The sequence below is a fragment of the Macrotis lagotis genome, chromosome 8 (assembly GCF_037893015.1).
Source record: "Macrotis lagotis isolate mMagLag1 chromosome 8, bilby.v1.9.chrom.fasta, whole genome shotgun sequence".
Classification (NCBI taxonomy): Eukaryota; Metazoa; Chordata; class Mammalia; order Peramelemorphia; family Peramelidae; genus Macrotis; species Macrotis lagotis.
This window is the reverse complement of record NC_133665.1, coordinates 108,709,528-108,736,617: the sequence shown is the minus strand read 5'-3', so window position 1 is coordinate 108,736,617 and position 27,090 is coordinate 108,709,528. Positions and strand designations below refer to the sequence as shown.

At 46.7% G+C, this 27,090-nt stretch overlaps 1 protein-coding gene across 1 annotated transcript; it reads right to left on the bottom strand.

Moving 5' to 3' along the window:
* Positions 1-6,296: 6,296 nt before the first annotated feature.
* Positions 6,297-10,878, bottom strand: MANF (mesencephalic astrocyte derived neurotrophic factor). Its single transcript, XM_074198058.1, is given in 5 exon segments — positions 6,297-6,731; positions 7,643-7,784; positions 8,526-8,653; positions 10,649-10,743; positions 10,745-10,878. Coding segments are annotated over 5 exon segments (669 nt in total). The 5' UTR covers positions 10,864-10,878; the 3' UTR covers positions 6,297-6,546.
* Positions 10,879-27,090: the final 16,212 nt, after the last annotated feature.

Genomic DNA, 27,090 nt, shown 5'->3' with positions numbered 1-27,090 from the left:
GCCAGTCCCGCGGTCCTCAGGAGGAGGAGGGTCCCGACAGCGGCAGTCCCGGCCCCGGCTCCCTGCACCCCGCTCCCTGCCCCCCGGCTCCTGGCCCCGGCCCCCTGCACCCCGCTCCCTGCCCCGGCTCCTGGCCCCCTGCACCCCGCTCCCTGCCCCCCGCTCCCGGCCCCCTGCACCCCGCTCCCTGCCCCCCGCTCCCGGCCCCCTGCACCCCGCTCCCTGCACCCCGCTCCCTGCCCCCCGCTCCCGGCCCCCTGCACCCCGCTCCCTGCCCCCCGCTCCCGGCCCCCTGCACCCCGCTCCCTGCCCCCCGGCTCCTGGCCCCGGCCCCCTGCACCCCGCTCCCTGCCCCCCCGCTCCCGGCCCCGGCCCCGGCCCCCTGCACCCCGCTCCCGGCCCCCCGGCTCCTGGCCCCGGCCCCCTGCACCCCGCTCCCTGTCCCCCCGCTCCCGGCCCCGGCCCCGGCCCCCTGCACCCCGCTCCCTGTCCCCCCGCTCCCGGCCCCGGCCCCCTGCACCCCGGCCCCGGCCCCCTGCACCCCGGCCCCGGCCCCCTGCCCCCCGGCTCCCGGCCCCGGCCCCCTGCACCCCGCTCCCTGTCCCCCCGCTCCCGGCCCCGGCCCCCTGCACCCCGGCCCCGGCCCCCTGCACCCCGCTCCCTGCCCCCTGCACCCCGCTCCCTACTCCCTGCACCCCGCTCCCTGTCCCCCCGCCCCCTGCACCCCCGGCCCCCTCTCCCCGGCTCCCTGCACCCCGCTCCCTGCCCCCCAGCCCCCTCTCCCCAGCTCCCTGTCCCCTGCACCCCGCTCCCTGCCCCCCTGGCCCCCTGCCTCCGGCCCCCTCTCCCCGGCTCCCTGCACCCCGCTCCCTGCCCCCCGGCCCCCTCTCCCCAGCTCCCTATCCCCTGCACCCCGCTCCCTGGCCCCCTGCCCCCGGTTCCCTGCACCCCGCTCCCTGTCCCCCCGCCCCCTGCACCCCCGGCCCCCTCTCCCCGGCCCCCTCTCCCCAGCTCCCTGTCCCCTGCACCCCGCTCCCTGCCCCCCGGCCCCCTCTCCCCAGCTCCCTGTCCCCTGCACCCCGCTCCCTGCCCCCCGGCCCCCTCTCCCCAGCTCCCTATCCCCTGCACCCCGCTCCCTGGCCCCCTGCCCCCGGTTCCCTGCACCCCGCTCCCTGTCCCCCCGCCCCCTGCACCCCCGGCCCCCTCTCCCCGGCCCCCTCTCCCCAGCTCCCTGTCCCCTGCACCCCGCTCCCTGCCCCCCGGCCCCCTCTCCCCAGCTCCCTGTCCCCTGCACCCCGCTCCCTGCCCCCCGGCCCCCTCTCCCCAGCTCCCTGTCCCCTGCACCCCGCTCCCTGGCCCCCTGCCCCCGGTTCCCTGCACCCCGCTCCCTGTCCCCCCGCCCCCTGCACCCCCGGCCCCCTCTCCCCAGCTCCCTGTCCCCTGCACCCCGCTCCCTGCCCCCCCGCTCCCGGCCCCGGCCCCCTGCCCCCCGGCTCCTGGCCCCGGCCCCCTGCACCCCGCTCCCTGTCCCCCCGCTCCCGGCCCCGGCCCCGGCCCCCTGCACCCCGCTCCCTGTCCCCCCGCTCCCGGCCCCGGCCCCCTGCACCCCGGCCCCGGCCCCCTGCACCCCGGCCCCGGCCCCCTGCCCCCCGGCTCCCGGCCCCGGCCCCCTGCACCCCGCTCCCTGTCCCCCCGCTCCCGGCCCCGGCCCCCTGCACCCCGGCCCCGGCCCCCTGCACCCCGCTCCCTGCCCCCTGCACCCCGCTCCCTACTCCCTGCACCCCGCTCCCTGTCCCCCCGCCCCCTGCACCCCCGGCCCCCTCTCCCCGGCTCCCTGCACCCCGCTCCCTGCCCCCCAGCCCCCTCTCCCCAGCTCCCTGTCCCCTGCACCCCGCTCCCTGCCCCCCTGGCCCCCTGCCTCCGGCCCCCTCTCCCCGGCTCCCTGCACCCCGCTCCCTGCCCCCCGGCCCCCTCTCCCCAGCTCCCTATCCCCTGCACCCCGCTCCCTGGCCCCCTGCCCCCGGTTCCCTGCACCCCGCTCCCTGTCCCCCCGCCCCCTGCACCCCCGGCCCCCTCTCCCCGGCCCCCTCTCCCCAGCTCCCTGTCCCCTGCACCCCGCTCCCTGCCCCCCGGCCCCCTCTCCCCAGCTCCCTGTCCCCTGCACCCCGCTCCCTGCCCCCCGGCCCCCTCTCCCCAGCTCCCTATCCCCTGCACCCCGCTCCCTGGCCCCCTGCCCCCGGTTCCCTGCACCCCGCTCCCTGTCCCCCCGCCCCCTGCACCCCCGGCCCCCTCTCCCCGGCCCCCTCTCCCCAGCTCCCTGTCCCCTGCACCCCGCTCCCTGCCCCCCGGCCCCCTCTCCCCAGCTCCCTGTCCCCTGCACCCCGCTCCCTGCCCCCCGGCCCCCTCTCCCCAGCTCCCTGTCCCCTGCACCCCGCTCCCTGGCCCCCTGCCCCCGGTTCCCTGCACCCCGCTCCCTGTCCCCCCGCCCCCTGCACCCCCGGCCCCCTCTCCCCAGCTCCCTGTCCCCTGCACCCCGCTCCCTGTCCCCCCGCCCCCTGCACCCCCGGCCCCCTCTCCCCCGCTCCCCGCCCCCTGCCCCGGCGCGGCGCTGGCAGCCGCGAGGCCGCGGAGCTGTCCCGTGCTGAAGCCTCCCGGGACGCGCCCCCGAGCTGTAGTGAGAAGCGGCGTCCCGGGGCCCCGCGTGCTCGGGGGGCGCCGGAACGGCCAAGCCTGAGGAGGGGGCGCCCAGGGACTCTCGTGGCCCGGTGAGTCTCAGGGCCGGCGAGACCCCCCCCCCCCCCCAGGGCTGCTGCCCGGGCTCTGGGCCCAGCTTCCCCCCGAGGTGCGGGCAGCCACCCTGGGCTCCTGCTTCCCGACACTGCGACACCGCAGCCCGGACAAGTTGGGTGTTTTGCTTCTCCAGGAACACAAGACACAAAATTCCCACCCAGCTCTTTTTTTTTTTTTGGCAAATGTATTTTTTGCCCTCCACAGGTAACATAGCACTAATGAGAGAAAAGCTGCAGGTAGGCCCGCTCCAAAGTTCACAGGTGAGAACCCCCCCAGGACAGACTATCTCCTTTGTCGTTGGGCTTCATAATGGAAGTTACACTAACATTTGATAAATGTTAATGGACTTTACCAAGGCCACACAGGTTGGTAGAATTTGCTCTCTGAACCAATTCTGCCAGCAAGGCTAAATGTAGTTTTGTTTTTTTTTGAGGGGGAGGGTGACTTCGGAGGGGCAAAGGCAAATGTGTTAAAAATGTAAATGTCCCACTGAAAACAGACTGAGGATTTCTAATAGCTGTGGGTAGGTGCCTCCTGTGGGCACGAGCTCCATCTCTCCCCATCAGCTGGTCTATCTGAGGAAACAGTTTCAACAATGGGTTGTGGGAGATGGTGGTGGTGAGGTTTTCTGCAAGAGAAAAATTACCAGGAGCAAGAACAAGAGGCAGCACAGAAGGTCCAGAATAGCCTCTTCCCCTATCATAAGAGGAAGGGCTTGGCTCTTAGAGCTAAGATCTGCCCCTCAACTTAACTCCTTTGCACACCAGCCTCAGGCTCAGACCATCACTTAGCATGGGGAGAATGCCACTTGCTCCACAGGATTGCTGTGAAAATCAAACCAGAGGAATCAACTGATTTGGAGGAAAATGCAAGGCGTGGCTGGTAGACATTAAATACTTTAATCTTGTTCCAGGCTTATTAATAATACTTGTTCTGGGGCAGCTACATGATGCAGTGAATAGAGCACTGGCCCTGGAGTCAGAAGGACCTGAGTTCAAATCCCACCTCAGATCGGATATTTGATAATTGCCTGTGTGACCTTGGGCAAGTCATTTTAACCCCATTGCCTTACAAAAGCCCCCCCCCCCCCAAATGCTTGTTGTTCAGTCAGTCATGTCCAAACCCATGACCTCATTTGAGATTATCTTGGCAAAGAGAGTAGCCAATATAGTACTTCTCCAGCTCATTTCACAGATGAGGAAACTGGGGCACACAGGGTGACTTGACCCATCCAGGACCACACGGCTATTCAGAGTCAGAGACCAAATTTGAGCTGAACTCCTCCTGACCACAGACCTGGCACTATTCACTCCAGCACAAGGCTACAAAGTTGTCACTGGCTTCATTTGTACAGAAGCTATATACCAAGACTCTTGTAAAAGTGGTACTTTTTGTGTACTTTGTTAAAACCATTGTCTGTGCTATAGTAGGAGTCAGGATGGTGGGAAGAGTTCTCGCAAGAGAGGAGAGAGGAATACCAAACTACAGACTTGGTCTTTGTAACTTTGTCATCCCTTCCTGTAAATTGTAGGAAAAGTAACCAAAGCCAGTAACAACCCAGGGCTTTAAGGGCCCATTCAAGCTGATTAGCAACTCCTCCCTGGCTGATAACCCTACCTCAGCTCCACAAAGTTGTCACAATGAAGACTATGTGAGGCCTTTATAGAATTCATTTCTTCTTCTGGGAGTCCCTGGCTGTGCAGTGCTTTCCAGTCGATCATATACTCAAGGTTGAACAACCAATTTGCCCTAAACCCTTTCTCAACCCTTTCTCTATGACATGGAATACAACATGGATTAGCTCACTTAACAGACTGATCACAAACCAGTTGGGTGACATAACCAAGGAAGAATTCATGGAGACGATTCTGGGCTAAAAATCATCTAGAAAGAAAACTCCATGGGTAACACATCCATGAAACCCAAGCTTGTGGAGGTTTTCAGAGCAGACTTGAGCCTACATGGCTACATCCTGCCATGTTCTTCCCTGTAAATGAGCAGAGCCTAGTGGTCTGCAGTTGGAAACAGGGAAACCTGTCAAGGAGGAGGTCATTGATTCTGAGGACTCCCACCCATACAAGACAAAGAAAAGAAAGGAAAATGTTAAGTACAAGGCAGAATTATCTGTTGCTAATGACACTGCTTTTGCCATTTACCTAGAGGTGAGAAAATCCTCCAGGATGCCTTGTCTTCTGTGGGACTCATCCATGCTAGGCTTGATAGCTTCTCACTTCTAGAGGTCAGGGCCTTACTAAATGACTCCTATGGCTATGGGCCACCACTTTTGGTGGTAGGGTATGGCCTTGAAAATGAGGTCAAGCACAAGTAACTGAATTTGCAAGAACAGCTGGGATGAGAATTGGGGGAGTGAAGGTTACAATGTCCATGGCTGAAGACCTTGACCTCAACCGCCATTGGTCAACTATCTCAACCATCCTCTGATGGGAGTCTCAGAGGAGCCAATGACACTTTATAGAATCTGCCCCATGCAAGTCCTAAAACTCCTTTAGGACTATTTGAATCTCATTTTTTTGGTGTGTGCTGTATTGTCAGAACAGAAGGGCATCATTTCTAACATTACCTCATGGTGAACTCACAAGACTTAAGACTTTAGTCCTCTTGTGTTTTACCTATTTCGTAATTAAAAATTCATTGTGCACCCATGGAGTCTAAGGTCCTATTATATACAGTGAAAGGACAAGGTGATACTGGAGATTAGGGGGAAATTTTACTACAGTTCAAAGTCTACCCACTGTCTGCCTACTGGCTCTCAGCAAATTTGAGCATGACAAATAGTAACATCTGATGGCCCAGCACAGATCTCTGGGGTTACTCCACTAAAGATTTCCTCCTAAGTTTACATAAAAATATTAATAACTCTGACTGCAGTATCATTTGTTACACATTTCTGACTTGAACTTGATTCAGTTTTTTCATTGCCTGGTACCAGGGAACAGTGCTATATTTTTAACCTTCCCCCCCTGCCCCCAGGCCTAGCCTGTATACCTGCTCCTGAAGGGAAGACATGTATAAGAAGCAAATAGGAATGCTTTGGACCTTCAAAGGTAGCGCTGATGATCAAGCCAAAAAATGCATATTCCAGGAACTCAGTTTCCTGGGTATCCAAGACCAAGAGTGTACAATTCTCTATGATTTCCCTGGACATCAGGTCTTTCAGAAGAGGGCAGGGAGTAGACATATGATTTCACTGGTAGGAAGAACTCCCCAGCAGGGCAGCAGCTTCTGGTCCTGGAGTCGTCCAGAGCACTGAGAGGTGATTTGCTCTGTTCTCATAAGTCAGCAGGATTTGAACATTTCCTGGTGTGCAAATATAGAGAGATCTGCCCTTCTAGAAGTAAAACCACCAACAGGTCTGACCATTTAATTACTCTGTTCCTCATGTTCTAGGTGGTGAGACTGGCCACCTTGTATCCGGAGGAACAGTCTTGCAGCAAAGACAACCTTATCAGAGCTGAGAATGGCACAGACTCTGACAGCTAGAAAACTAAATTTTTTAAAACTTTAATAAAAAATCCCATACATATTATGAAGTCCTAAATGAAGAAAACAACAAATTGAAGAAACAATACAGAGAGAAAGACAAAATGGAGCTGTAGAACCAGCATCTTGAATCAAGCCCCAGGTTTCAGATCTGACACTGTCAGGAGCCCTGTTAAAAATAAATTACAAAAAGGCTGTTTGGAAACAGATAGTAAATGTGATTTCTTCTCAGATGCCTACAAGGTATTGTGCAAATTAAAGATCAGTCCGTGAACTAGCTGCCTTGGGGGCATATTTGGGCATCAGTTCATTAATTTTGCGAATGTAGTCTGACTTTTCAGCACAGCCTTTACACATTTCACCCCAGTCATCCAGGATCTTCTTCAGCTCCTTAACTCTGAGTTTCTTCAGATCCACTGTGCTCAGGTCAATCTGTTTATCTGGAGGAGGGATGAGGGAGAGGTTAGTGACTGAGAAGGAACATAGAACAAGTCAGCAGAGCCTACTTTTACCCTCTTCACAAAGCCTCTCTTACTGAGCACCCCCCCTTCTTCACGTCTGTCACTGAAAAGAAGGCAATCACATGCCACTTATCAAAGTTGTTGTAACACAAGTGGCTCATAGGTGAGAGCAGTGAGAGGACAATGCCAGTTCCCCAAAAAGGAATACTGGTCACTTGTAGCCTTGGTAGCCAGCCTCCCAACACTGAACACTACTCTCCATACATATAATGAAAGTCCAACACCTGTTTGAAACATTTAAGTCAGCGATAATACTGAGACTCTAATTTAAAATGTTTTTTTTTTAAATAACTAATAGTAAACTGTAGGAAAACATCCAACTATCTAGGTCCTTTTTACAGACTTTTTCCTGAAGGCCAAACAACTTCTACAACAGGACATAAACAACTCACAAAATGTTTTGATGCTGTTAAGCAGGAAAAATATCTACCTCAGCAAGAATACTTTGGCTTTCGCTCTGTCAATCTAGGTTTCTCTGAACAGATTAATAATTTGTAAATTCTTGGCTAAGAATTTCAGACTAGTGTGAGATTCTAGTCCTGATAGAGTAGCTGATGACATGAAGCACCCATCTGAGATCACCTAGCCACAAGACACTAGCTGGGTGACCCTAGGGAAGTCTTTTAACCTCTGCTTGGGTTTCCTCAACTGTAAAATAAGAATAATGGAACCTGCCTCCCAGGTTTCTGGTGAGGATCATACAAGATAATAATTTGTAAACTTGGTTTAATGTCTGGCAAGTGGTAGATCCTAATAAATGGTTATTCCTTTACAATCTGCACCCCCCCCCCCCCCCCCATGCTTAAGAGATGGAAAGGTCAGAAACTCACCATATTTGAGCTCACAGATCTGACTGTCTTTCTTCTTTAGCTTTTCACAGATCTTCTCCACAGGAATGTGATGGCTAAGAGGCTTGGATACTTCATTAATGATCTTGGTGGCAGCGTCACTGGTGGCTCCAATGTAATAGCACTGGAGGAAGAAAGAACAATCACCTAAGAACCTTCTGACATAAATTTGAGCAAAAACTACTGAAATCTGAGAGCCTCAAGATTGGTCACTTGTTCTGCACTGTTCAGTTTTGATATTCTGGGTAGGACAATTACTCTTACAGAAGCCAGTCAAGTAACATTTATTAAGTGCCCACATGGGTGCCTGAGTGCTATGCTAAGTGCTGCAGATATAAGGAAAGATGGAAAGATAAAAGGCAGTCCCTGCTCTCAAGGAGTTTATAATCCAATAGAGGAGACAATATGCAAACAAGCATGGATACAGCAAATTACATCTACGATACATAGGAGATAATTTAACAGAGGGGTAGGGAAAGATTACTCTGCCCGAGTTATTCTGGTATCTGCTTTGTCCTAGATGGAATTTCTCAAGTCACAATCATTCACTTTTAACAAGCAGATCTCCAAAAGGAACTGAAGTCTAACTTTTCTTTCCAAACACTTTTCACCTGCAGATAATTGAATACACCCATTCTGACAGTATATATAACATTTCCTAGAAGTTGTTTGAAGTTACAGATGTTTATTCCAGGCCTAGAATGCTGGGTGATAAGAACTATGGGAAGAAAGAGAGTTGGTAAACCAACTGAGTTGGTTAAAGCTGAACCTAATGAGCACAGATTAACTTCTTACACCAGGTCTGCCTTCAACAATGAGAGAAAACTTTTTTGACAAATCCATCTAGAGAATGGCATTTACTCACCAAACGATTTTCTTTTCCTTTTGCATCATTGCAAAACTTCATAAGCTCATTTTCAATGCTGCTTGGGGAAAATGTGACATCTCTGTCTTTAAGGTCTTGGTAAAATTTTCCCAGAAAAGAAACGCATACTATAAAAAAAAGGGGGGGGAGGAAAATTATAGCAATCACACCCACCCAGGTGAATTTCAAATATCCTGAAAAAAATATCAAGAGACTTGCCTTCTAAGGACTAGTTACAATTTTTTTTAACATTAGACTTTCTAACTGATCAGCAGATGTATAGGTCCTGATTTTAATCAATGGAAGAGTTACAGCTCACTTATGAACTTTCCACTCTGCCACATATGATAGTTAACCTGGTAATCTATGCTGTATTGAGTGTTAAAATTATTCCTATATTTACATTTTAAACATGGGTTTCCTGGAAGGAAGTCTATCCAAAGGAATGTGGCATTCTAAGTACTAATATGGAAAGTTATATTTGGGGACAGGGGTCCATTTGGCTGCCTGATATGCCTACACTTAGGATGGCTTGCTTGGCCTTGAATAATTTCTGTGCAAAAAAGATTATCTAAACCAAACAATGCATCAGAGGTGTATAAATATCCTAATAACTTAGCCCTGCAGATTTGGTGATGAGGTTCTCTTCCATCAACTGGATATTTTTTGCTTATTACAAACCTTCCCCCCCTCCCCCCAAGGCTACACAGCTAGGTAATGATTAAGTGTCTGAGGCCGCATTTGAACTCAGGTACTCCTGACTCCAGGGCTGGTGCTCTATCCACTGTGCCACCTAGCTGCCCCTATCACAAACTTTTCTTTCAGAATTAAGTATTAGCCACTTGTAGGAGTGCAATCTTCTCTCTTTTCCCACCCTTCCTCCTTGTTTTACAGATTAGGAAACTGAAGCTCAGATTGCAGGAGAGGTCTGTCCAAATTTACACCATTGAAGTTAATCAACATTATTGTCTGCCCCCAAGGAGCTTGATGGAGAAGTATGGATACATTTAACTTAATACAAAATATAAAGTAATTCTGGGCCCTGGGGAGGGGGAGCAGAGATGCCAGAGAGGGACTGCCGCACGTGGGTGGTGTGCGGCCGAAAGTCAAGTCAGTTGGGTGCAGGAGGAGGAGTCATGTGAATTGAGCCTAGACAGACAGTTTGGAGTCAGACTGTAAAATGCTTTTAAAATAACACTATTAGACAATATCAAACCCCTGATAGGCACTTCTCGACTCATTACATCTCACAGTACTCCTACAGGAAGTCACTCCTTCCCCAACATGTATTCATATATATGTGCATGTATACATACCTACACACAATCTAACTAGATGTATAAACATCTCTAACAGAATTGGAGAATATTTCTACCTGCCTTTAATGCTTGGCATAATACTTGGCCCATTGAAGGTGCTTTATAGGTTCTTGTCGATTCCTTATTCGGGAAAACCTGTGCTTTAAAAGAGGTATCACACTGGTAGCTGGTGGCGGCTGAGAGGAACGGGAACTGGGGGGACAGAGGACGAGGTCACTGTGGCCATGGGTACCTGAACCAGGGTGCCAGCCCCGTGAGTGGAGGCCACAGGCAACCCCAAAGTCCTCCCGATGTGGAAATGGTTCAGAGGGCTAATAGAACAGACTAGAAACACAAGAGACCTGCCCAAAGAGGCGAGCAGAATGGGTTTTTGGGGAGCATGATAATAGCCTTTAGGCTAACTAGGCATCAGTTTGGTTTTCCCGACAGGAGCGGGTCCCGAGCAATGGCTGTGCCACCCGGCCCATCCTGGGCACCAGGCTGGCCCGGGGGCCTGAGCTCCGGGCCCGAGTCGGGCAGTGACCAGGCTGGCGGCGCGGCCCGGCCGGCTCCGGGGGGCGGTGAGGCCGGGCCCGGCCCCGCGCTGCTCGGAGCCCCCGCCTGCGGGGCCCCGGGCCGGGCCCGACGACAAAGTAAAGCGGAGGGGGCTTCGGGGGACCCCCGCCCGGGGCAGGCGGCTCGCTCCCGGCCTCCCCCTCCCGACCCCGGCTCCTGGGCCCCGCGCGTTCCCGCGGACGCACTCCGCCGCCGCTCCCCCACCCCCGGCCGGCCCCGGGCCTCGGCCCCCGCCTCCGCGGGCCTCACCTTCGCAGTCCCCCGGCCGCAGGGCCCGGCTCCCCGCCGGCAGCACCGCCAGGGCCAGCGCCACGGCCAGCCCGCGAGTGGCCCACATCCTGCCGCGCCGCCGCCGGACTGAGCCGCTCCCGGCAGCCGGGGCTTCTCCGAGCGCCGGCTCCGGCGCCGCCGCCGCACCCCATTGGCCGCCGCCCTCGGCTCTCCCCGACGCGCGGCTCTCTCATTGGTCGAGCCCCGCGGGACCCAGACGGGCGGCTCCACGACGCCTTCTCTCATTGGCGGACGCCGCCACCGGCTCTCCGCCCGGGACAGTTGGCGGCCTCTGATTGAAGGAGGGCGGGAGCCGGGCCGAGCGGCGGTTTGGCCCGCCGGCCTTCCGGAAGCGGAACTGGCCCGGGGGGGGCCGCCGTGTCGGAGAGGGCCAGCTCGGAGGCGGCGCCCCCTGGCGGCCGGCGGCCCGAAGCGCGGCGGGCCCGGGGCTCGAGGGCCGAGGCCCAGGAACTCGGCCTCGGGCCCCGTGGGCCGGCCCGGCCCCGCCCCGCGCCTCGGTGCCCCCGCTGCGGGGTCGGCTCTCGGGCTCCGGGGACGCTGCCCCTCCCGCCTGCCGCGGCCCCGCCGCGCTGGGTCTCCTGGCTTTACTGTTATTTCAGTTTTCTCCAGGCGGCGGGTTCCGCCGGGCCGGTGTGAAGTGTCCCAGGCCGGGTCTGAACTCGGGCCCCCCGGCCCCGGCCCCGGCCCCGGCCCCGGCCCCAGCTGCCCCGAGCCATGACCGTGTAAATGAAGAGCAAAAAGCCAGCGGCGCGCAGGCCCGGCCTCCGCCTCCTTACCTGCAAATGCACGCGGGGAAGCCGAGGCCGGCCCAGCCCCTCCGGTCTAGCCCCAGCCCCAGCCCGGCCCGCCTCGCCCGCTCCCCTGGGGCCGCGCCGGGCCCGCCTCGCCCGCTCCCCCGGGGCCGCGCCGGGCCCGCCTCGCCTGCTCCTCCGGGGCCACGCGGCCCCGAGGCCGGACGGGCCTCCCGAGGCCGAGGCCGGGGCCGCCCCGGAGCCGTCAGGGCCGCCCCGGAGCCGTCAGGGCCGCCCCGGAGCTCGGGGCTTCTGGACTGTCCCTCCGACAAGGCGGCCGCTCCAGCGGCTGCCAAGCCCAGGCCTCTCTCCGGGCGCCTCCGACGTCACCCCTCATTTCCCGAGTGCGCCCCATAAGCCGTGCTGGGGGCCCCCCGAGGACCCTCCCCTACAGCGGCGGCCCGCCGGGCTCGGCTCTCTCCCCTCCGGGCCCTTCTTGGCCCAGGCGCCGCGCCGCCCACAGATGTCACAGCTCCATCTTGTCCCTCAAGAGCATTTCTTTGCCCCACGCAGCAGCGGGGCCTGAGCTCCTTGGCCTTCCCACCCCTCGCCCCCCACCACAGTGCCCCTGCCCGGACTTTCCTCTGCCTCGTTGACCATTGCTCCAGCTTCCCTGGCAGAGTCGAGGCTAATTTCCAACGTTTTAAAAAACGGTCCTTGTTTCTAAGAGATAATAACGTTAGGGCTCAACCTAATTGCTAAAGATGATTTCTCCTGTAACATTTCCATCAGGGGCGCTTTTCAACACTGGCCCTGACAGGCCGCCTGCACCCCGCAGCCCTCAGTCCTCTGACTGAGTTTCTAGTATTATCTAGTATTCTAGTGTTGAGACAGTTTCCATTCAGCCAGTAGCCTCAATTAGCTTTTAGGAAAGGAGGGTACCTACTAAGGAGATTTAGCAAAAACTGTAGTAGTTACAAGAACATCTCCCCCCCCCCCCCCCCAAGAGGGATACACTCTTTCCCTGTCTGTATCAGATCCATAGACAGACTGGGTTAGACTTAGAATATGAGGGTAGTGAGGCCCGTGTGTAGAGAACACAAACAGCCAAAGGACAAGCTCACAACTTCACAATTCCTGGTTTCTGGAAGACCTTTTTCCATTCTGGAGTCTTCATGAAGCCTCTTCTCCTGGCACCTGAGGATTGGCACCTTGGCAAACTCATCTCAAGGTTGCTTTTTTTAAAAACCAACTTCTGCTGCTAATATTAGTGCCAATTTGGGCCAACAGTGAGACCCCTGATGAGACCTCAGAATTCCCCAGACTCACAAAGTCATTTGGGGGACAGAGGAGGAAAAGTGAATTTAAGTTTTTAGACCCCCAAAACCAGTGACTCAAGATACTGAAAGAACTGACTGCTAATACCCCTGTCACTGATCTCAGAACAGGGAAGTGTTAGCATAATCTTTAAACAATGGAATAGTGAACCTTTATTGGCAAAATTCTAGAACATTAACAAAATGATTTGTGGGCTTTTGGAACCAGAAATATTAATTAGTAAGATCCAATATTGTTTTATCAAGAAAAAGGTTATATTTACTACACTGATGGGGAGAATAGATTCTCTTCTACCTAGATTTAGGGAAATCATTTGGTAAAGTATTACACATTCTTGAGAGTAAGAAAGAATTGGAAAAGATGATAGGTAGATTAAGAATTGATTTAATTGGGCAGTTAGGTGGCACAGTGGATAGAGCACCAGCCCATGAGTCAGGAGTACCTGGGTTCAAACCCAGCCTCAGACACTTAATAATTACCTAGCCGTGTGGCCTTGGGCAAGCCACTTAACCCCATTTGCCTTCAAAAACCTAAAAAAAATGATTAAATTACTGGGATGGATGGATGTCAACTTAGAGCAAGGGTTCTTAACCTGGGTACTTTAAAATAATATTTTGATATCTATTTCATTCCAGTGAAATCCTATGTATTTTATTTTATGCATTTTAAACACATTATTCTGAGAAGGGGCTCATAGTTACATGAGACTGCCAAAATGGGCCCATGACATCCAAAAAAAGTTAAGAACCTTTGTTAGAGGGAGGTCTCTAGGGAGTTGTGTTTGATCTTTTATTGCCTAAGGTTTTTAATAGGAACTTAGATGTTTACATAGATGGTAGGCTTATTTGATTTATAGACATTGCAAACCTGGGAGGGCTAAATAATATGGACAGTAGAGACAGGATCCAAAAAAGATCTATTTAGGCTAGAAAAATGGGCCAAACTTAGTAAGATAATTCAATAAACAAGCAAAAGATGTCATTATATGCCAGTCACTCTTCCAGGTACTGGGGACACAGGCAAAACTGCTCTTAAGGATTTTATATTCCATTGGGGAAAATATACACACATATTTACAGAGGGAGAGATAGAAACAGAGATACACACACACATACACACACACACACACACACACACACGAGGCAAATACAAATACAAAATTTGTGTGTGTGTGTGTGTGTGTGTGTATAATAGGATTTGGAGAGAATTGGGAATCTTCATGTGGTGGTACTTAAATTTGAACTTTGAAGGAAAGAAAAGATTTTTAGGGGTGGAAGTGAGGAGAGTGTTTCCAGGCCCAAGGAAAAGACTGTACAAAAGATGTAAAGAGGGAATGTTGTTTGTGAGGAACAGCAAGAAAATCAGTTTAAAGAAAGTTATCAGCCAATCAGAGAGAGACTTAATTTGAAATATTTATAGTGTCTTATCCAACCCCTTCCTATTTCAATCTTCCAGGCACAAGCTGATGGGGATAGTTATAATTCTTATACCTGGATTCAAAGGTGTGGCTACCTAATCGTTGTGTGGAAGAGAAATGTGGGTTTAGGGACTATATGACATAACAGACCAAAATTAGGGAATGAATTCAGTCTTAAGCTGCATTAACTGAGTCGTTCAGATGCAGGGAGCTGATGATCTCACGTGCCATAGTTAAACCACATTTGGAGGAGCATTTAGGTTTGGGGGCCACATTTCAGGAAGTGTGCAGATAAGTTGTAGGAGGTCTAAAGAAAGTTGACTAAGATGGTGAGGGGATTGGAGATATGGAGATCTATAGACTTATAGAAAGACATGAACTGCTTCTAAAGAAGAGATTGAAGGGGAAGAGGGGACAGGTGAGGGGGGAGGGAGTGAGTGAACTTTATTCATCAGAATTAACTCAAATAGGGAAGAATAAACACACTCAACTGGGTATAGAAATCTAACTCTACAGGAAAATAGGGAGAAGTGATAAGAGTAGGGCAGGGTGATAAAAGGGAGGGCTAATTGGGAAGGAGTAGTAGGAACCAAAAAACACTTTGAGGAGGGATAGGGTGAAAAGAGAGAGGGAATGGAATAAAAGCGGCTGGGAAAGAATGGAGAGAAATACAGTTTTTCCAATAAAGGCCTCATTTCTGAAATATAAAAAGAACTGAGTTAAGTCTATAAAAATAAGTCATTCCCTAAATGTTTGAAAGATATGGACAGTTTTCAGATGAAGTAATTGAAGCTATCTATAGCCATATGGAAAAAATGCTCTAAATCACTTTATTGGAGAAGTGCAAATTAAAATAATTTTGAGGTAATAGAACTGAAAAGGATAATGACAGATACTGGAGGGGGATGCAGGGAAAAATAAGACTTTAATGTCGGCTGAGTTGTGAACTCATAGAGCAATTTGGAACTTGCCCAAATATAAACCCATGCATTCTATTTAATCTAGAAATACCACTACTAGGTCTGTATGGAAAAAGAGAGAAAAAACAAAAAGGAAAAGGACAAAAATGTTTATAGCAGATCTTTTCTGGTGGCAAAGAATTGGAAATTGAAGAGATGTCCATCAATTGGGAAATAGCTGAACAAAATGTGGTATGTTAATATGATGGAAAACTATTGTGCAATAAGAAATGATGGGCAGAATTCTTTCAAAAAATTCTGGAAAGAAATGAGCTGATGCAAAGTGAAATGTACTGTGTTCAAAGTAACAGAAATATTGCAGGATGTTCAGCTACAAGTGATTTAGCTATTCTCAGCAATACAATAATCCTAGACAACTCAGAAGGATTTATGATGAAAAGTGTCCATTTCCAGGCAAAGAACTGAGGGTATCTAAATACAGATTGAAGCAAACTTTTTAAAATTTATTTTTCTTGAGGTTTTTTTTTGGGGGGGGGTCTGTTTTCTTTCACAACATGACTAATATGGAAATATGCATGACTACACATGTATAACCTATATCAAATTACTTGCTTTTTCAATGAAAGGGGTGGGGAAGGAGGAATGGAGAGAATTTTCAATTCAAAGTTTTTAAAGATGAATGTCAAAAATTATTTTTACATATAATTAGGGAAAAATGAAATAATAAAGAAATTGGTAAATGCTAGACATCAGGCTGGATTTAATGTTTTGTTGATTGTCTAGACTTAAGAATATAATGGAGAAAATGTTGATAATGCAGTTTAAAGTTTGTTCCACATACTTTTTTCTTTTTCTATAGAGCAGGTTGTTAAACACTTACCAGCATAACACTAGAAAAGGGTGAAATATTATGTAGGAGATCCAATTGTAAACTTTCCTCTGTCATGATTTATAGATTGTGATTTCATTGAATTCAACAAACATCTTTTAAGTCCCTACTATTTTCAAGGCTAGCTTTTCTAGGTGTGATGAACTGTTGGAATATCCTATGATTTAGAAGTTGACTACTTGCATATGGATTGGTTCTCTTTTGCTTTTGTGGTGCTAAACATTTTAGTGGGGGGAAAAAAACCCCAATTTATCTTCTTTTAGCTCATCTTCCCACCCCCCACCTTTTGCATTAAATAGCATTAGCTGTATTCAAAAATTGAAAAAAAAGAAGAGCTCTATTATAGATATGATACTTGTCTTCAAATATTTGGAGGTCTATTGTGAGAAATGGATGGCATTCCACTTGTTCTACTTTGCCACAGAGGGAAAAGCTAAAAGGAATGTGTGAAAATTGCAGAGATATAGGCTTGATGTAAAAAAAAAAAAATCGTATCTGTTCCAAAGCAGAATGGGTTGTTTTTGGTAATAGTAGTGGCAGCAGCACTAGATGTTTAAAATAGAGGCTGGATGACCAACATCATTATGGAGGAAATACTGTTCAGTCAATAAGCAAGTCCGCAAGCATTTCTTTAGCAATTACTATTGTAGCCTCAGTTCCAATGCCCATTGGTTTAGTACTCTCTCCTCATGGGTGGAGATGAATGTCCTGCTCTATGTGAAGGGCAAGGCAGAGCTGGTGAGAGTGGGAGAGCTCTTTGGTCTTTTCCAAACATTTGAATTTGAGTCTTTTCAGACTTTGGGTGCTTTTGACTTCCCAGATTTGAGAAAATTTGAATTTAACCCCCCTTCCAGGTTGCCAAAGGAAAAAGATTCTAGAAAGAAGCTAATATGAGAAGAATTGACAGTCTCCATTATGAACCCATTCTCAATTTGCACCATTAGAAACTTTCCCTTGGAGTGAGATGTAGGTTTTTTCCTTGGTTGAGTTATGTCTCTCCCAATGGAGAGATCCTTCTTTATTGTTTGATATTTATTTTCTTTGATTTCTCTTTTTCCACTCTTTGGATAATGGGTTTTCTTTGATAACTGCATTGTGGAGTCAGTATTTGGAGAGGAAAGTAGTCAAACTGCAGATACAGAGTTTTGGGGTCCTCCTTCCCCCCAATATTGAAACAATGATCAGAAGTTAGCTTGAACCTGAAACACACAACCTCTGGGACTAATAATATTTCCTTCACTTGATAGGGATCTTTGCAGGGATTAGTTTCTGACCCTCCAAAGAGTTCTGTGCAGGAATTTCCTTTCTATCCTATGGTCCTCTTCCCCTGCCCCCTCCCCCCCATCATACTATTGACCCTTGTCCTTGACTTGAAAAGCAAAGATGAAAGGGAAAAATATATTATTCCAAGAAAAACAGTAATGGATTCATTGGGTATTGAAGGCATGTAAGTAAGTCATTTCCTACTCAGAGCCTCAGTTTTCCTTGTCTGAAAAATGTGGACAATACTACTTATTCCCTCTGTCTCATAGGGTTGTTTTAAGGAAAGCACTTTACCTCTAGAAGTTTCAATCATATTCAAAGCTCAAACGTGGAACTCCTGTGAAGAAGATTCTTAAAAAGAGCAGAAAAGATAGACACTATCATCATCTCTATATTTCCATGAATCTGATTTCTCTCTTTTCAGTGTTCGTGCGTGTGTGTGTGTGTGTGTGTGTGTGTATGTGGGGGAGTGGGTAGGGATGGAGAAGAAAATGTTGTAGATTATAACTTGCTCATTCCATATAATTTTTACTTATATCTTCCTATAAGTCCTTCATGTAAGAGCCATCCAGCTTTCCTCACTTTTTCATAATATTTTGTAGATATGAATGTAGCATTTGGGTCATCCGTCTTTTATTCTCTCACTAGTTCTATTACTAGCCCACTCTTTTTTCTAGACATACATGGTGTAAATGATGTCACTTTTTTTTTTTTAGTTTCTGCAAGGCAAATGTGGTTAAGTGGCTTGTCCAAGGCCACACAGCTAGGTAATTATTAAGTGTCTGAGGCCAGATTTGAACTCAGTTACTCCTGACTCCAGGGCCCGTGCTCTCTCCATTGTGCCACCTAGCCACCTCTATCACCTTCGGTGATATGTGGTAGCTGCTTAAGTCCATTATACAATTATTATTGTATTATTGTATTATTCTTGGGCTCACTAACAAGTTTAAGTTTTCAGAGATTGAAGTGTTTTATGATTTATTTGATCAGATGAGGCAACATATGCTCAGCACTTTGTAAATTTGAAAGTACTAGTTATTTGCTATTCCTGTCTCTTATGATTCTCAGCCATTCTCAGCATTATTGGAAAAATATTGGTATTAGAAAGATGGGTTTAAGTGGCAGGAAACAGTTTGGATTCATTGATCGCAAAGCACAATTACACTTGGCGTCTGATCCTATAGACTACACTCATTTAATGGTGGTGTCAGTTCATTGTCTGTCTGTAGTGTTTAAGATACATGTTCTGCTGTTGGTATTCCTGCACGGGAAGAAGATATTGATAACTCATATGAACGTTCTCATTTATAAGAGCTGTTAGAAGGAGCATATATAGACAGGGCACAGGAAGGAGAGGAATATAATGGTATAATAGAGTAAAAAAAATGCAGTCAATGGGTGATAAAGGAAAGTACTGGGAGGAAGGGAAAGGAGAGGAAGAAGGGGCTAAAATATTTCACATAAGAGTCAATAAAAAGCTTTTTCAAAGGCAAGGGGGAATGAGTGAACCTTCATTCTCATCAGAAATGGCTCAGGGAGGAAATAACATACACACTTAATAGGGTATAGAAATCTATCTTACCCTAGAGAAAAATGAGAAGAAAGGGATAGGATAAAGGGAAATGGCGGGAGGGAAGGGGGGAATAGGTGATAGAAGAGAGGGAAGATTGAGGGAGAGGGTACTCAGATAAAACACTTTTGGACAGGGCCAGGATGAAAGGAGAGAGAGAGAGTGGGGAGGAATAGAGTAGAAGGAAATAGAGTTAGTAATAGCAGCTATGGGGAAAATATTGAAGCAACTTCTCTGGTGGACTTATAAAGAAAGCAACTCACCCCAGAGACAGAGCCATTGGAATCTGAACACAGACTGAAGTACGTTTTTTTTTCTCTCTCTCACTATTCTTGAGGTTTCTCATCTTCTTGGGGGGGGGGGGGAGGGGGGTTTATGTTTACTCTTATAATAAAATTATTGTAATAATATAAAATAAATAAATCTAGATCCTTCACTGAAAAAAAAAGATATATATATATATATTCTGATGGACCATCTCAATGGGCTGCTCCTTAAACTATATGCCACAATAGGCATTTTTAATCCACTTTGTTTTTCAGCAAGCTCTAGCAAGTATATATATTGTATGTGTGTGTGTGTGTGTGTGTGTGTGTGTGTGTGTGTGTGTTTGTAGGTGTAGCCAAGGACCAGATTAACTGACTAGAGTGGTTCATTGGAAGAAAGGTTAGCCAGCAACTAATGAATGGTCATGATAACTAAGGAAATCATAAATTATCTTCATAGCCAAACTAAAATGAGTTTTCTAATTAACAGGGGCAATAGGTGAACTTTGTTTTTTTTTTTTTTTTAGTGCTGGCTTTTTAAAAGTTGTCTTTTTTATTATGAATTTAATAATAGCACTGTCAAAGTGTAAAGAATAGCTACAAAGGGGAATTATACAGGAAACTAGACTTTTATTATTGAATGATTTCTGGGAAGATGTTAAGAGCAGCCCAATACTTGCCCCATTTCTCAAATGAAGTCAATGGGATTGATCTTGAACTAGTTTCTTCCTCCCATAGAAATTGTGTGATGATGAAACTTCAGGACCAGTCTATTCCTTTGGCTTTGTGCTAGAGAGTCATGAATGAGATTTATGTTTTTTCCCCCCCTTATTTTGTTCTTTTTTTATATTTGGGTATCCTGCCCTGGGCTAAGGTATGAAGATCTGAATTGAGGTTCTAGGCACAAAAATGAGCTTCCAAGAAATCTGAGAGGAAATGAGCCATTTATTTTCTAATTTTAAAATCAATTTGCTATCCCAATGAAGTGGCTACCCCTCCAATAGTGGAGTGCATAATCCACCCATATGATTGTGGTCTATGTTTTCTCATAAATCTTCCATGGGGGTCCACCCAATGTTTAGGAGGTCTCCTGCTAGTTCTATTAAACACTACATGAGTGCTGTGAATGTATGGAATACCATTTCAGTATAAGAAAAGATGAATCTGATAAACATAACAAAACATGGGAAGATTTATGAAATGATAAAAAGTGAATTAAGTAGAACCAGAAAAACAATACATACAATGACTACAACAACGTTAAATAAGAACAACAAAATAAATGAAACTGAATATTGTGAAATGTTAAGGGCTAAACTTGGTCTCAAAGGTCAGAATTACCTTTAATTCTTTCTTTGCAGAGATGAGGGGACTATGCTTGTGGAACTGCAGATGTTAGATTTGGTTGATATTGGTTAGAATGTTTTGCTGAACTTTTTTTCTTTGTTCTCTTTTTATTATTTGTTTTTATTCTTTGCTAAAAGGGATGGCTCCCTGGAAAGAAGTGAAAAGGAGGGATATATTGAGAAATGGGTGTGGTATAAGGTTTTAGATTCTTCTATTCTTCCCCAGCTTCATAACATGACCAGCCTACTTCCTTTTCTAATCAAATGTCTTTGGATGCCATCTTTTTTGCTACTTCTTGCATGTAAATCTTCAATGGTAATAACTCCATTCTATTTGAACCCACCATATAGCTCTCTTCATTACTCTTATTCACTTTCAATTTTGATCCTTCAGAGATAGTGGTGTTCTATGATTTGTATCTATGTGGCATATTTGAGAAGAAAATTAATGTTAAAAATATAAATATAGGTTTCTGTTTCAGGAAGTAGTTTAAGATTGTTGAAAGTGAGGAATAATTTCTCCAGTGCAATCCAGCTAGTTTTTTTAAACTCTATCTGTAGTATCAAAGGACCAAAGGTTATGCATTTAAATGCATATTATCTTTACAATACCCCCGTGGTAGGTCAAATTCTTTTGTATGGTGGTTGATTTCTTTGGAGGAGTTTCTGTAGTAGATACTACAACTCCTGACTTCCTTCAAGTCTCAGCTGAAGCCCAATCTTCTGCAAGAAGCCTTTTCCAGGCCTCTCTATAAGCTTCATGCCTGAGACCATCCCCAGTTTATCCGGTATATGTCTGGTTTTCCTTTATTTATTTATTTATTTGTTTGTTTATTTATTTACTTATTTAGCCATTTATTTATTTATTTGTCTATCCATTTATTCATCTATTTATTTACTTATTTATGTATGTATGTATGTTTTTGCAGGGCAGTGGGGTTAAGTGGCTTGCCCAAGGCCACACAGCTAGGTAATTATTAAGTGTCTGAGGCTGGATTTGAACTCAGGTACTACTGACTCCAGGGCCGGTGCTCTATCTACTGTGCCACCTAGCTGCCCCACATATGTCTGGTTTGTTCAGTTATTTGTATGTTGTTGCCCCCATGTTATGAGTTCCTTGAAAGCAGGGTCTGGGTTTTTTTTAAATCTTTTTTTGAATTGCCAGTGCTTAGTCAGTGCTAATTGACTAAATAATCAACTTGACATGGTCAGTACAATGTCATCTACAAATAGCAGTATCTATACTCCCTTATTACCTCTATGAAATGTCTCTTCCATTTGGACTCTATGGACATCCTCCATGTTAGAGACAAACATCTTTGATAAGCTTGTATCTCCATATTTTATACTTTAGTATTGATAATCAGGGCATTATTCAACAATTTTATCTCTGACACATTTAGAAAATGAATTTATGATCACAAAGGAACATTTCCTTTTTTTGAAAGACTAGTAGAGAAGGCAAAGCTGTAGTTGAAGTATGCCCAAGTGATTCTCATGGAAAACAGGGAGAGATGTGAGTCAGATAATGGTACTCCAAGGAGGATTTAGACCTGGTAGAATGGCTGGACCCAAAGAGTAATGATTCCTTGTCAACTTGGAATGAAGTCATTGGTAGAATGCCCAAGAAATCTGTACTTAGTTCTTGCAATTTAACTTTTTTTATAAACCAATAACATGATGAAGGGTATGGGTGATAAGATTATCAAATTTACAGATGACCATAAAGCTGGGAGGAAATTTAAAAGGTCATATTTTTGTTATTGTTGATTAGTTGTTTTCCAGTCATATCTGTGATTCCATTTGACATTTTCTTGGAAGAGATATTGGAGTTATTTGCCATTTTTTTTTTCCTTCAGCTTATTTTATAGAAGAGGAATTAAGGCAAAGAGGGTTAAGTGACTTGCTTGGGGTTGCACAGCTAGGAACTGTCTAAGGCCTGTTTCCAGGTCTGGTACTTTATCTACTATACCACTTAGTTGTTCCAAAGTTTTATACTTGAGTTAACCCCTCCCCCCCAAAAACAACAACTTCCCAATATTAAGACAAAAGAAGTGTGGCTAGACAGAAATTTATTCAAAAAAGATCTGGAGGTTTTTTAAAGCTATTACAAGTTCCATATAGGTTAAAAGTGTTGCTCATAACACCCCAAATGCTATTTATTATATTAGGGTCATTGTGAAGGATATTAGCCAGGTCTAGAGAGTTCTGCTGTTTTCTGCCTTAATCAGACAATTAGAATATTGTGTTCTATTAGAGCTGTCATAGTTTAAGAGGGAGATTGATAAGCTTGATAGCATCAAGAATAGGGCAACCAGGACGATTAAGGGTCTCCTGGTTATGCCATATGAAGACTGGCTGAAGAAAATAGACATCCCTAGGTTGGAAAAATGCACAAATAACTTCATCCAAGTACCTGAAGGGCTTTTGTATGGAAGAAGGATTAAATTTGTTTTGATTTGTCCCATGAAGCAGAACCAGGAACAGTTGGTGGAGATGCCAGGAGTGGAAGTTCCAGAGAATCATTTCAATTCTTTGTAAGGAAAACCTCCTAATAACTAGAACCATCCAAAAGTAGATCAGGATGCTTTGGGAGGGGATATGTTTCCTCTCCCTAGAAGTCTTCAGGCAAAAGTTGAATGAACAATTATTGGATAAACTGTCAGATTAGGGGATCCTTATTCAGGTATAGCTTATACTGGATTTAGTTCACTTCAATTCATGCAACATTTATTAAATGTTTTATGCAAGACACAGACACTAGAGATACAAAGGCTAATATAAAATAATTTCTGCTCTCCAGGAGTTTAATTCTTCTGGCCCATATGTCTTTTGACTTTCCTTCCAGTTCTGAAATTCTGGGCTATGACAATGGCAGTATTGCTGAAACCAAAGAATAAGCCAAGAGCAGAAGACAGTGACAGTGGGGGAACTTTGGGGAAGAGGATGACTACCAGAGAAAGAGCAATCTAGAGTGGTTACAGAGGGAAGGATATACAGGGGAAGAACAGTGATGGAGAGCAAAACCAGCCTTCCTCAAAACTAAGTCACAAAGGCTGTACATGTTTCTGGGGGAGAGCATGACTAATTATGGCAGGGCAATGTGTCCACTCATGGGCTCAACTGCTAATTTCTTTTTAAAAAAATTATTTAAAAGAAATTTCAGGGGCAGCTAGGTAGCTCAGTGGTAGAATACCAGTCCTGGAGTCAAGAGGAACTGAGTTCAAATGTGACCTCAGATACTTATTACCTAGCTGTGTGACCTTGGTCAAGTCACTTAACCCCATTGCCTTGCAAAAAGAAAATTCGACATTCACTTTGTTATTAAGATCTTCAGTTCCACATTTTTCTCTCTCCTTCTTCCCAAAACAGTAAGTGATTTTTTTGTAGGTTATATATGTACACTCATGTTAAATGTATTTTCATATTACTCATTCAATTGCTAGTTTCATTTGTGTCCTGTTTTGAAGCCTTGTGAGGCTGGATGCTTAAGATTGCTGACTAGCCTAAGATAACTTTTGGAATTTCTAAGTTGTTCTTGGGGTGGGGGGAGAAATAAGCCAGAGAAACAAGAAGTTCTCAAAATATGTCCTGGGGCCTTTGTGTCCTTGGGGAGCTTCTGTGAAAAGGTTATAATAATTTTATTAAAGGTTGCTGTAGAAGTAGTATAGAGCAGCTAGGTGGCTCAGTGGATAGAGTGGCAAACCTAGAGTCAGGAAGACTCATCTTCCTGGTCTTAGACATTTACTAGCCATATGATGCTGGGCAAAGCACTTCACCCTATTTCCCTCTGTTTCTTCATCTATAAATGAAGCTGGAGAAGGAAATGGCAAACCACTCCAAGTATCTTTGCAAGGAAAACCCCAAATGGAATCATGAAGAGTCAACACAACTGAAAATAACTGAACAATACAAAACAGAAGTTGGCATATCTCCAGGTTTTCTAGTTTAATCTCTGAAAATCAGTTGGACAGGTAAATATAGTTCTCAAAATCATCAATCAATAGAATTTTCTTTCAATAATTCTTACCTTGAGTGAGCAGACTCATTTTCCTTTTTGCTATTTAACAATCATAGAATAATTGTCATCTGAGCTGAATGGGTCATTCCAAGTACTGGCACTTTAATGAACTTTTGTTTTTGCAAGGCAAAATGGGGTTGAGTGACTTGCCCAAGGCCACACAACTAGGTAATTATTAGGTGTCTGAGGCCAGATTTGAACTCGGGTACTCCTGACTCCATGGCCACCGCTCTATCCATTGCACCACCTAGATGCCCCTCTTTAATGAACTCTTAATCAAAGTGCCAGGATTCTGTAGTCTTCTCTAAATAGTCATTGAGCATTCTAGAATGCAGGATCTGAAAGAAACATTGGATCACAGAACACAGAATCTTAGACATCATTTACTCTAAGTCCCTATTTTACAGAGGTAAAAACAGAGAAACAGAACTTGTCCAAAGTCTCAGAACTAATGGTGAAACCAGGTCATTTGACTTTGAGGCTCTCAGAGTTCATTATATCAACTAGAGATCTAGATTCTCTCAACTTCCTCCACAGGATCAAGTCTTTCCCAACATTTTAGATGTAAATTAAACAAAGCATTTTGCATGTTTTCAGTTTTTAAATTCTTCTCCCCCAGTTGCTTTTAACTTTCCCGGATTTCCAGGAACTGATAATGTTGAAGCCATCTCAATGGTATTACAAATGTCCTCCAAAGGAGGGTTATCTTATAAAGACCAGTTGGTATATGGCTTAATGACACACTAATCTAAGAGACTCTTGGTCTCTGACCATTTACTATGGTGGCAAAAAGGATTGAAAAAGTAGTCTCAAATGACGGTGCTGTCATTGTGTAGAAATGAAGAATATTCTGTGTGGAGTAAAAGTTTCCCAGCAAACACCTGATCAGCCTACCTGAAGGTAAGATGGAGAAAAATTACCAGCCCAAATAGGATAGTAATTATTCCTCTGGAGATGAAAGGAAGAGCCTCAGTCACCTAAGGAAAAGTAGGAGCTGAGAGGAAGTACAGAGATTCGACTAGATTATGGATTTTAGCCCAATGTCAGCTAGACTGTGAACTCCCTAAGGGTAGATACTAAAATTTTCATTTTTGAATTGTGTATTAAGCACAGGGCCTAGCCCATGGTAGGCTTTTAATAAGTGTTCATTCCTTTGAACCTCTAAAGTCTCTTTCCATTTTGAAATCCTATGTTTCCATTAGTGAGGAAATCTCCAACTGTGACAACAGAGGGGAGAAGTGATTGAATGAATCATAGAATGTGAGAACATAAGAACTCTTCGAGATCATCCGGTTCATTCCTCTTCTTTTTTTCAAATGGGGAGAATGAGAAGCAAGTCCTTAAGGAAGGGACTTGTTCTCACTTATACCATGAGAATGAGAGTCTCTTCTCTCTAGGCTTTTGGCACACCATTCTCTCTTGGTTCTTCTCCTACCTATCTGACCACTCCTCTGTTCCCTTGACTAGATCCAGTTTGAGCCTTTTAATGGTGGCTCTCTCCTAGGTCCTCTTCTCTTTGCCCTAGTCTGTAGCATTTCCCTTGGTGATCTCATGACCTCCCAGGAATTCAATTATCACCTTTATGCAGATGATGCTTTTTTCCTGATCTCATCTTGCATTGAGCTACCACTGACAGCTCAGATTGCTTGTTTCATACTCAACATGTTCAAAAGCAAACACATTATCTTTTCTCCAAATCCTCCCTCTTTCCTAATTTTCCTTACTCTTGATGGTATCACCATCCCACCAATTTCCCTGGCTCATAACCAAATTGTTACTCTCAATTTCTTTTTTTTTTTCCAAGGCAATGGGGTTAAGTGGCTTGCTGAAGGCCACACAGCTAGGTAATTACTAAGTGTCCGAGGGCGGATTTGAACTTAGGTGCTCCTGACTCCATTGCATCACCTAGCCATCCCTCTTTCTCTCTTTTACCACCCATATCTAATCTGATCTCAAATCCTGGAAATTCTACTCATGTATCATCTCTTCTTTGCGTTCCCCTCTTTTCTCTGCCACTGCCACTACTTTGGCTCAGGCACTCATCAAGTCATACCCAGACAATCGCAGTAACCTTCTGGTTGGTCTTCCCACCTCAAATCTCTCTCCAATCCAGTCCATCCATCACTCTGCTGCCAATTTGGTCATATCACTATCTCTCTCCCTGATTCCCTTCAATAAACTCCAGTGACTCTCTAGTGCCTTCATGAGCAATTATGAAATCCCCCTTGGCTTTTCAAGATCTTTACACCCTGGCCCCTTTCCACCCTTCCATTTTTCTTATACTTCACGCCTTCCTATGTACGTATTGATCCAGTGACCCCAACATACTCACCATTCCTCACATGAGACATTTTGTCTCCTAATTATGCAATACCACTGGTTTTTCAGCTGAAATGCTCTTCATTTCCCTGGATTCTTTCAAGTCTAACTTGAAACCCTACCTTCTGCAAGAAGTCTTTATAGGCTCGCCTTAATGCTAGTTCCTTCACTTTGAGCTCATTTAAAATTTGCCGTATATATTGTACTCATCTATTTTGTTTGTATATAGTTGTTTGTATGTTGTCTCCCCTCCTAGAATGTGAGCTCCTTGTTGGGGCTTCTCTGTAGCCCCAATGCTTAGAATAGAGGTGACAATTAGT